This window comes from Pseudoliparis swirei, chromosome 9, assembly GCF_029220125.1.
Source record: "Pseudoliparis swirei isolate HS2019 ecotype Mariana Trench chromosome 9, NWPU_hadal_v1, whole genome shotgun sequence".
Lineage (NCBI taxonomy): Eukaryota > Metazoa > Chordata > Actinopteri > Perciformes > Liparidae > Pseudoliparis > Pseudoliparis swirei.
In genome coordinates this window covers 29,199,141-29,211,640 of record NC_079396.1, presented here as the reverse complement: position 1 = coordinate 29,211,640, position 12,500 = coordinate 29,199,141, and the positions used below count along the sequence as shown (strand labels likewise).

At 45.3% G+C, this 12,500-nt stretch overlaps 1 protein-coding gene across 1 annotated transcript in view; it reads left to right on the top strand.

Moving 5' to 3' along the window:
- Positions 1–7,979, top strand: part of LOC130198921 (synaptophysin-like) — a 12,237-nt gene extending 4,258 nt beyond the window's left edge. The window contains exons 4-8 of the mRNA XM_056422028.1: positions 3,058–3,256; positions 3,325–3,516; positions 6,755–6,970; positions 7,535–7,600; positions 7,871–7,979. Coding sequence (XP_056278003.1) covers positions 3,058–3,256; positions 3,325–3,516; positions 6,755–6,970; positions 7,535–7,585 — 658 coding nt within the window. The 3' untranslated portion in view covers positions 7,586–7,600; positions 7,871–7,979. The remainder of the gene's footprint in view (positions 1–3,057; positions 3,257–3,324; positions 3,517–6,754; positions 6,971–7,534; positions 7,601–7,870) is intronic.
- The last annotated feature ends 4,521 nt before the right edge of the window (positions 7,980–12,500 follow it).

The window sequence follows — 12,500 nt, the reverse complement described above, 5'->3', positions numbered from 1 at the left end:
CTGTACCTGTGTACCTGTACCTGTGTACCTGTACCTGTGTACCTGTGTACCTGTACCTGTGTACCTGTACTTGTGTACCTGTACTTGTGTACCTGTGTACCTGTGTACTTGTGTACTTGTGTACCTGTGTACCTGTGTACTTGTGTACCTGTACTTGTGTACCTGTGTACCTGTACCTGTACAATCACCCGTGTACCTGTGTACCTGAATACCTGTACTTGTGTACTTGTATACCTGTGTACTTGTACCTGTACCTGTGTACTTGTGTACCTGTGTACCTGTGTACCTGTGTACCTGTGTACTTGTACCTGTGTACCTGTGTACTTGTACCTGTGTACCTGAATACCTGTACTTGTGTACTTGTATACCTGTGTACTTGTACCTGTGTACCTGTACCTGTGTACCTGAATACCTGTACCTGTGTACTTGTATACCTGTGTACTTGTACCTGTACCTGTGTACTTGTATACCTGTGTACTTGTACCTGTACCTGTGTACTTGTGTACCTGTGTACCTGTACCTGTACCTGTTTACTTGTGTACCTGTACCTGTGTACCTGTGTACCTGTGTACTTGTGTACCTGTGTACCTGTACCTGTGTACCTGTGTACATGTACCTGTCCCTGTGTACTTGTGTACCTGTGTACCTGTACCTGTACCTATGTACCTGTGTACCTGTGTACCTGTGTACCTGTGTACTTGTGTACTTGTGTACCTGTGTACCTGTGTACCTGTGTACTTGTGCACCTGTGTACTTGTGTACTTGTGTACCTGTGTACTTGTGTACCTGTGTACTTGTGCACCTGTGTACTTGTGTACCTGTGTACCTGTACCTGTGTACCTGTGTACCTGTGTACTTGTGTACCTGTGTACCTGTACCTGTACCTGTGTACCTGTGTACCTGTGTACCTGTACCTGTGTACCTGTGTACCTGTACTTGTGTACTTGTATACCTGTGTACCTGTGTACTTGTGTCCTTGTATACCTGTGTACTTGTGCACCTGTGTACCTGTGTACTGTACCTGTGCACTTGTGCACCTGTGTACCCAGGCACCTGTACCTGTGTGTACTTGTGCACCTGTGCACCCCCTGTGCACCTGTGCACCTGTGTGTACTGTGTACCTGTGTACTTGTGCACCTGTGTACCTGTCCCTGTGTACCTGTACCTGTGTACCTGTACTTGTGTACTTTTATACCTGTGTACCTGTGTACTTGTGCACTGTACCTGTGCACCTGTGCACCTGTGCACTGTGCACCTGTACCTGTGTACCTGTGTACTTGTGCACCTGTGCACCTGTGTACCTGTGCACCTGTACCTGTGTACCCTGTGTACCTGTGTACTTGTGCACTTGTGCACCTGTACTTGTGTACTTGTATACCTGTGTACTTGTACCTGTGTTGCACTTGTGTACCTGTGCACCTGTGTACCTGTGCACCTGTGTACCTGTGCACCTGTGCACCTGTGTACCTTGTACCTGTGCACCTGTGCACCTGTGTACCTGTGTAACCTGTGCACCTGTGCACCTGTGCACCTGTGCACCTGTGTAATGTACCTGTGCACCTGTGCACCTGTGCACTTGTGTACCTGTGCACCTGTGTGCTGTGCACCTGTGCACCTGTGCACCTGTGTACCTGTGCACCTGTGCACCTGTGCACCTGTGTACTTGTGCACCTGTGTACCTGTGTACCTGTGCACCTGTGTACCTGTGCACCTGCACCTGTGCACCTGTGTACCTGTGCACCTGTGCACCTGTGTACCTGTCCACCTGTCCACCTGTGCACTTGTGTACCTGTGCACCTGTGCACCTGTGTACTGCAATTTGTGCACCTGTGTACCTGTGTACCTGCACCTGTGCACCTGTGTGCCTGTGTACCTGTGCACCTGTGCACCTGTGCACCTGTGTGCACCTGTGGCACTTGTGCACCTGTAAGGCTTGTGCACCTGTGCACCTGTGTACCTGTGCACCTGTGCACCAGTACTTGTGTGCCTGTGCACCTGGCACCTGTGCACCTGTGCACCTGTGTACCTGTACTTGTGCACCAGTGCACCTGTGCACCTGTGTACCTGTGCACCTGTGCACCTGTGTACCTGTGTACTTGTGCACCTGTGTACTTGTGTGCACCTGTGTCAGGCACCTGTGTGCACCTGTGTGCACCTGTGCACCTGTGTACCTGTGCACCTGTACCTGTGTACCTGTGTACACTGTGCACCTGTGTACCTGTGTACTTGTGCACCTGTGTACCTGTGTACCTGTGCACCAGGCAATCTGTGCACCTTGTGCACCTGTGCACCTGTGTACCTGTGTACCTGTGCACCTGTGCACCTGTGTACTTGTACCTGTGCACTTGTGTACCTGTGTACCTGTGTACTTTGTGCACCTGTGTACCTGTGTACCTGTGCACCTGTGCACCTGTGTACCTGTGCACCTGTGTGCCAGCACTTGTGCACCTGTGTACCTGTGCACTCAGGCACCTGTGCACCTGTGTACCTGTGCACCTGTGCACCTGTGCACCAAATTGTGTGCACCTGTGCACCTGTGCACCTGTGTACCTGTGCACCTGTGCACCTGTGCACCTGTGCACCTGTGCACCTGTGCACCTGTGCACCTGTGTGCAATCTGTGCACCTGTGCACCTGTGCACCTGTGCACTACCTGTGTACCTGTGCACCTTGTGCGTGCACCTGTGTACCTGTGTACCTTGCGTACCTGTGCACCTGTGCACCTGTGTACCAGGTTGGCACCTGTGTACCTGTGCACCCTTGTACTTGTGTACCTGTACCTGTGTACTTGTGTACCTGTACTTGTGTACCTGTGTACCTGTGTACTTGTGTACCTGTGTACCTGTGTACTTGTGTACCTGTGTACCTGTGTACCTGTGTACCTGTGTACCTGTGTACTTGTGTACCTGTGTACCTGTGTACCTGTGTACCTGTGTACCTGTGTACTTGTGTACTTGTGTACCTGTGTACTTGTGTACCTGTGTACTTGTGTACTTGTGTACCTGTGTCAGTGTTGAGTCAGCCACACAGCTGACGCTGAGGCTCCTCCCCCTCCCAGGCTCCACCAGGTGTACTTCGACGCCCCCACCTGTCAGGACCAGAACAGCGAGCGCCTCTTCCTCGTGGGCGACTACTCTTCCTCGGCGGAGTTCTTCGTCACCGTCGGCGTCTTCGCCTTCCTCTACTCCACGGCGGCTCTGGGCGTCTACGTCTTCTTCTACGACAAGTACAAGGAGAACAACAAGGGCCCTCTGATCGTACGTGCGCCGCCCTGACCTCTGACCTCTGACCTCTGGAGGCTGCCTCTCACTGTGTGTGTGTGCAGGACCTGGGGGTCACCGCCGTGTTCTCCTTCATGTGGCTGGTGAGCTCGGCGGCGTGGGCCAAGGGGCTGTCTGATGTGAAGACCGCCACAGACCCGGACCGGGTCACCACGCTGATCTCGGCCTGCGGCGCCGACGGGGCGATCTGCCGCGAGGTCCACGACCCGGTGATGTCCGGACTCAACACCTCCGTGGTGAGGCACAACGACGGGGGGTCTGGGGGGTCTGATGGCGTCTGGGGGGTATGATGTAACGTGTGTATATAACATATTATTATATATATCACGTGTATGTAACGTTTGTATATAACATATTATTACATATATCACGTGTATGTAACGTGTGTATATAACATATTATTACATATATCACATGTATGTAACGTGTGTATATAACATATTATTACATATATCACGTGTATGTAACGTTTGTATATAACATATTATTACATATATCACATGTATGTAACGTGTGTATATAACATATTATTACATATATCACGTGTATGTAACGTGTGTATATAACATATTATTATATATATCACGTGTATGTAACGTGTGTATATAACATATTATTACATATATCACGTGTATGTAATGTGTGTATATAACATATTATTATATATATCACGTGTATGTAACGTGTGTATATTACATATTATTACATATATCACGTGTATGTAACGTGTGTATATAACATGTTATTACATATATCACATGTATGTAACGTGTGTATATAACATATTATTACATATATCACGTGTATGTAACGTGTGTATATAACATGCTATTATATATATCACGTGTATGTAACGTGTGTATATAACATATTATTACATATATCACATGTATGTAACGTGTGTATTTAACATGTTACATCACGTGTATGTAACGTGTGTATATAACATATTATTATATATATCACGTGTATGTAACGTGTGTATATAACATATTATTATATCTATCACGTGTATGTAACGTGTGTATATAACATATTATTATATATATCACGTGTATGTAACGTGTGTATATAACATATTATTACATATATCACATGTATGTAACGTGTGTATATAACATATTATTATATATATCACGTGTATGTAACGTGTGTATATAACATATTATTATATATATCACATGTATGTAACGTGTGTATATAACATATTATTATATATATCACGTGTATGTAACGTGTGTATATAACATATTATTATATATATCACATGTATGTAACGTGTGTTCATAACATATTATATATATATATCACATGTATGTAACGTGTGTATATAACATGTTACATCACGTGTATGTAACGTGTGTATATAACATATTATTATATATATCACGTGTATGTAACGTGTGTATATAACATATTATTATATATATCACGTGTATGTAACGTGTGTATATAACATATTATTATATATATCACGTGTATGTAACGTGTGTATATAGCATATTATTACATATATCACGTGTATGTAACGTGTGTATATAACATATTATTATATATATCACATGTATGTAACGTGTGTTCATAACATATTATATATATATATCACATGTATGTAACGTGTGTACATAACATGTTATTATATATATCACATGTATGTAACGTGTGTATATAACATATTATTATATATATCACATGTATGTAACGTGTGTTTATAACATATTATATATATATCACATGTATGTAACGTGTGTGTATAACATGTTATTATATATATCACGTGTATGTAACGTGTGTATATAACATATTATTATATATATCACATGTATGTAACGTGTGTATATAACATATTATTATATATATCACATGTATGTAACGTGTGTATATAACATATTATTACATATATCACGTGTATGTAACATGTGTATATAACATATTATTATATATATCACATGTATGTAACGTGTGTTTATAACATATTATTATATATATATCACGTGTATGTAATGTGTATGTAACGTGTGTATATAACATATTATTATATATATCACATGTATGTAACGTGTGTATATAACATATTATTATATATATCACATGTATGTAACGTGTGTATATAACATATTATTATCTATATCACGTGTATGTAACGTGTGTATATAACATGTTATTACATATATCACATGTATGTAACGTGTGTATATAACATATTAGTATCTATATCACGTGTATGTAACGTGTGTATATAACATGTTATTATATATATCACATGTATGTAACGTGTGTTTATAACATATTATTATATATATATATCACGTGTATGTAACGTGTATGTAACGTGTGTATATAACATATTATTATATATATCACATGTATGTAACGTGTGTATATAACATATTATTATATATATCATGTGTATGTAACGTGTGTATATAACATGTTATTATATATATCACATGTATGTAACGTGTGTTTATAACATATTATTATATATATATATCACGTGTATGTAACGTGGTATGGTGTATATAACATATTATTATATATATCACATGTATGTAACGTGTGTATATAACATATTATTATATATATCATGTGTATGTAACGTGTGTATATAACATGTTATTATATATATCACATGTATGTAACGTGTGTATATAACATGTTATTATATCACGTGTATGTAACGTGTGTATATAACATGTTATTATATATATCACATGTATGTAACGTGTATATAACATGTTATTATATATATCACATGTATGTAACGTGTGTATATAACATGTTATTATATCACGTGTATGTAACGTGTGTATATAACATGTTATTACATATATCACATGTATGTAACGTGTGTATATAACATATTATTATATATATCACGTGTATGTAACGTGTGTATATAACATGTTATTACATATATCACATGTATGTAACGTGTGTATATAACATGTTATTATATATATCACATGTATGTAACGTGTGTATATAACATGTTATTATATCACGTGTATGTAACGTGTGTATATAACATGTTATTATATAATCACATGTATGTAACGTGTGTATATAACATATTATTTTATATATCACGTGTATGTAACGTGTGTATATAACATTATTATATATATCACGTGTATGTAACGTGTGTATATAACATGTTATTACATATATCACATGTATGTAACGTGTGTATATAACATATTATTATATATATCACGTGTATGTAACGTGTGTATATAACATGTTATTACATATATCACATGTATGTAACGTGTGTATATAACATATTATTATATATATCACGTGTATGTAACGTGTGTATATAACATGTTATTACATATATCACATGTATGTAACGTATGTATATAACATATTATTATATATATCACATGTATGTAACGTGTGTATATAACATGTTATTACATATATCACATGTATGTAACGTGTATGTAACGTGTGTCGGTCCTGCTGCAGGCCTTCGGCTTCATCAACCTCATCCTGTGGGGGGGCAACCTGTGGTTCGTGTTCAAGGAGACGGGCGTCGTCGCCCCCTTCATGCGGGCTCCGCCTCCTCAGGAGAAGCCCGCCGCGCCGGAGGCTTCCGGCCAGCAGGGGGCGTACGAACAAGACCCGTACGCCGGCAACCAGGGCGGCTACCAGCCTGAGTACAGCCAGCAGGGGTACCACCAGGTGAGGGGGGTATTATGTCATATTATAAACTCAACTAATCAAACTAACATGTTGTATTATATGTTATATCATATATACAATATATTAGTTTAAACAAAACATTGAAACAAATATCAGAATCTATATATATATAAAAAATATATATAAAAATATATATATATATTTATATATATTTATATATATATTTATATACATATATATTTATATATATATTGCATTAATTTAGAGAACACACCTAAACTCATATCAGAATATTATGTATATTATACTATTCATTATACTCTAAAATAATATATTACACAACATTTTTTATGATATATATATTATAATAGTTTCGTGAAAACATCTAATTTAATATCATTATTCTATATTTGATTTTATATATATTATATAATGTATTATATTATTTTAGAGAAAACATCTAAACTTATATATTATATTTTAAAAAAGATATATTATATTATATATTGTGTTATTTGAATCTAATATCAGAATGTGATCCTATATTTGCATCCTCAGACGTGTGAGTGTCGTTGTTATTGAATACTTGATGTCCGTGTGCAGGAGGCGGAGTTCGGGCAGGCGGCGCCGGCCTCCTTCTCCAACCAGATGTGAGCAGACAGGAAGCGGGTGAGTCACACAGGAAGTGGAAGCTGGGGCCACTCCCTGATTGGTCCATTCAATTATTCAAATGAGGAGTGATCACTAAAGCCGCCCGTCTCAGTCCGCGATCCGTTCTTTTGGGTTCGGGTCCGGTTCCTGTCGTCGTGACGACGTCGGTTACTTTTGATCTCGTTTTGCGTCAAAACAAAAGAAAAGTCATCAAAGTTTTATCTGATGAAACTATCAGCGATATTTTTAGTATTGTTATACATGTTTGTCTTTTGTTCTCCTTCACAGGGAACGCTGGAGGAAATCACCTCGCCTGCACCCTACCCACAATGCAACACTCCTGTCTGCAGAGTGATGTCCTTTGATGCGTTATTCATATTAAAGAACAGAATGTGTTTGTGTTGTATCGATCAACTGTTTCCTCTTGAACCCAAGGCCCCGCCCCTCGTCATATGCCCCGCCCCCCAGAACCAACGCCGGCCAATCAATGATCTTGTTCAGACTGGTTTCACAAATCAGATCCAGACCAGAACCAGATCAAACTGGATCCGCCGACTTCCTCTCCCAGCTGTTCGCCGTTTGTCTTGCTGCATGAAAACATCAACACAGGAAGTGATGTCACAGCGGCGGCGCCACAACCCGGTCTGGACGGCAGCTTCATGGCGAGCGGATCCAAAATGGCTGCCGGTCGTTCCAGTTCTGAGCGAGGAGGAGGAGCCAACGTCTGAATATGAGCACCGCGCTCGGATTCTAATAATCAATAATCCACCTGATTAGGTCACAAGTGAGCCACACGTGACCTCCATGTGACCTCCACCTGACCTCCACGTGACCTCCACCTGACCTCCACGTGACCTCCATGTGACCTCCACGTGACCTCCACCTGACCTCCACGTGACCTCCACCTGACCTCCACGTGACCTCCACCTGACCTCCATGTGACCTCCACCTGACCTCCACCTGACCTGAAAGTGACCTCCACGTGACCTCCGCATGACCTCCACCTGACCTCCACGTGACCGCTACGTGACCTCCACGTGACCTCCACCTGACCTCCACGTGACCTCCACCTGACCTCCACGTGACCTCCGCATGACCTCCACCTGACCTCCACCTGACCTCCACGTGACCTCCGCATGACCTCCACCTGACCTCCACGTGACCTCCACCTGACCTCCACCTGACCTCCACCTGACCTCCACGTGACCTCCACCTGACCTCCACGTGACCTCCGCATGACCTCCACCTGACCTCCACCTGACCTCCACGTGACCTCCACGTGACCGCCACGTGACCTCCACTTGACCGCCACGTGACCTCCACCTGACCTCCGCATGACCTCCACCTGACCTCCACGTGACCGCCACGTGACCTCCACGTGACCTCCACCTGACCTCCACGTGACCTCCACGTGACCTCCACCTGACCTCCACGTGACCTCCACGTGACCTCCACGTGACCTCCACCTGACCTCCAGCTGACCTCCACGTGACCTCCGCGTGACCTCCGCATGACCTCCACCTGACCTCCACGTGACCGCCACGTGACCTCCACGTGACCTCCACCTGACCTCCACGTGACCTCCACGTGACCGCCACGTGACCTCCACTTGACCGCCACGTGACCTCCACCTGACCTCCGCATGACCTCCACCTGACCTCCACGTGACCGCCACGTGACCTCCACGTGACCTCCACCTGACCTCCACGTGACCGCCACGTCACCTCCACGTGACCTCCACCTGACCTCCACGTGACCTCCACTTGACCGCCACGTGACCTCCACCTGACCTCCGCATGACCTCCACCTGACCTCCACGTGACCGCCACGTGACCTCCACGTGACCTCCACCTGACCTCCACGTGACCTCCACGTGACCTCCACGTGACCTCCACGTGACCGCCACGTGACCTCCACTTGACCTCCACCTGACCTCCGCATGACCTCCACCTGACCTCCACGTGACCTCCACGTGACCTCCACGTGACCTCCGCGTGACCTCCGCATGACCTCCACCTGACCTCCACATGACCGCCACGTGACCTCCACGTGACCTCCACGTGACCGCCACATGACCTCCACGTGACCTCCACGTGACCTCCACCTGACCTCCACGTGACCTCCACCTGACCTCCACGTGACCTCCACCTGACCTCCACCTGACCTCCACGTGACCTCCACCTGACCTCCACGTGACCTCCGCATGACCTCCACCTGACCTCCACCTGACCTCCACGTGACCTCCACGTGACCTCCACCTGACCTCCACGTGACCTCCGCATGACCTCCACCTGACATCCACCTGACCTCCACGTGACCTCCATGTGACCTCCACCTGACCTCCACGTGACCTCCACGTGACCTCCATCTGACCTGCACGTGACCTCCACGTGACCTCTGCATGACCTACACCTGACCTCCACGTGACCACCACGTGACCTCCACCTGACCTGCACGTGACCTCCACGTGACCTCTGCATGACCTCCACCTGACCTCCACGTGACCTCCATGTGACCTCCACCTGACCTCCACGTGACCTCCACGTGACCTCCACCTGACCTGCACGTGACCTCCACGTGACCTCCACCTGACCTCCACCTGACCTCCACGTGACCACAACGTGACCTCCACTTGACCTCCACGTGACCGCCATGTGACCTCCACCTGACCTCCACGTGACCTCCACCTGACCTCCACGTGACCTCCACCTGACCGCCACGTGACCTCCACGTGACCTCCGCATGACCTCCACGTGACCTCCACCTGACCTCCACGTGACCTCCACCTGACCGCCACGTGACCTCCACTTGACCGCCACGTGACCTCCACGTGACCTCCACGTGACCTCCACGTGACCTCCACCTGACCTCCGCATGACCTCCACGTGACCTCCACGTGACCTCCACCTGACCTCTGCATGACCTCCACCTGACCTCCACGTGACCACCACGTGACCTCCATGTGACCTCCACGTGACCGCCACGTGACCTCCATGTGACCTCCACGTGACCGCCACATGACCTCCACATGACCTCCATGTGACCTCCACGTGACCTCCATGTGACCTCCACGTGACCTCCATGTGACCTCCACCTGACCGCCACGTGGAGGTCACGTGCGTGTAGAAGTCTCCTCTGAATGTTTCTTCTTCTTCTTCTTCTTCTTCTTCTTCTTCTTCTTCGTGGCTTGTTTGTTGAAGTGAATCTCTTCCTCCGCATGACGACGTGTTTCCTGCTCGTGTTGTTCAGTGACTGATGATCAGCGTGATGCGACTTCCTGTTCTCCTGTACAGGTGTGTGTGTCTCTCTGTGTGTGTGTGTGTGTCTGTCTCTGTGTGTGTGTGTGTGTGTGTGTGTCTGTGTGTGTGTGTGTGTCTGTCTCTGTGTCTGTGTGTGTGTGTGTGTGTGTGTGTGTGTGTGTGTGTCTGTCTCTGTGTGTGTGTGTGTCTGTCTCTGTGTGTGTGTGTGTGTGTGTGTGTGTGTGTCTGTGTGTGTGTGTGTGTGTGTGTGTGTGTGTCTCTGTGTCTCTGTGTGTGTGTGTGTGTGTGTCTGTCTGTGTGTGTCTGTCTGTGTGTGTCTCTGTGTCTCTGTGTGTGTGTGTGTGTGTCTGTGTGTGTGTGTCTCTGTGTGTCTGTGTGTGTGTGTGTGTCTGTCTCTGTGTGTGTGTGTGTGTGTCTGTGTGTGTGTCTCTGTGTCTCTGTGTGTGTGTGTGTGTGTGTCTGTGTGTGTGTCTCTCTGTGTCTCTGTGTGTGTGTGTGTGTGTGTCTGTCTCTGTGTGTGTGTGTGTGTCAAAACCTCTTTTGTCTTCTTATTTCCTTCCAGTGTTTTTTAACTATATTTATTTGTATCTCCTCTTTTCCTCATCTTCTAAGTCCTTCCTCCATATTATCGTCCTCCACTTCCTCCTCTTCCTCCTCTATCTGTGGTGTAACTTCATGTGTAATGATATTCTATAAAGCATCAGTAACCATGGCAACGGTGTTGACAGTGATAATGATGTGTGTAAGTTGTTGCTATGGAGACCCCCCCCCCCCCTGTGTTTATTCAATGGAAAGTTTCAATAAACTACAAAGTCTGAACCGATGGAAACATCAAAGAGACGATTATGAAGAAGGAATGGAGAGAAACAAAGTGTCAACATGACACCTAGAACCACATCAGAGGCCCGGTTCCACAGGAGGAGGTTCCACCGTGTAGGTAAAGAGGAGGTTCCACAGGAGGAGGTTCCACCGTGTAGGTAAAGAGGAGGTTCCACATGAGGAGGTTCCACCGTGTAGGTAAAGAGGAGGTTCCACAGGAGGAGGTTCCACCATGTAGGTAAAGAGGTTCCACAGGAGGAGGTTCCACATGAGGAGGTTCCACCATGTAGGTAAAGAGGAGGTTCCACAGTAGGTAGATGTAAAGAGGAGGTTCCACTGTGTAGGTAGATGTAAAGAGGAGGTTCCACAGTAGGTGGATGTAAAGAGGAGGTTCCACAGTAGGTGGATGTAAAGAGGAGGTTCCACTGTGTAGGTAGATGTAAAGAGGAGGTTCCACAGTAGGTGGATGTAAAGAGGAGGTTCCACTGTGTAGGTAGATGTAAAGAGGAGGTTCCACAGTAGGTGGATGTAAAGAGGAGGTTCCACAGTAGGTGGATGTAAAGAGGAGGTTCCACAGTTGGTGGATGTAAAGAGGAGGTTCCACAGTAGGTGGATGTAAAGAGGAGGTTCCACAGTAGATGGATGTAAAGAGGAGGTTCCACAGTAGGTAGATGTAAAGAGGAGGTTCCACAGTAGATGGATGTAAAGAGGAGGTTCCACAGAAGATGGATGTAAAGAGGAGGTTCCACAGTAGGTGGATGTAAAGAGGAGGTTCCACAGTAGATGGATGTAAAGAGGAGGTTCCACAGTAGATGGATGTAAAGAGGAGGTTCCACAGT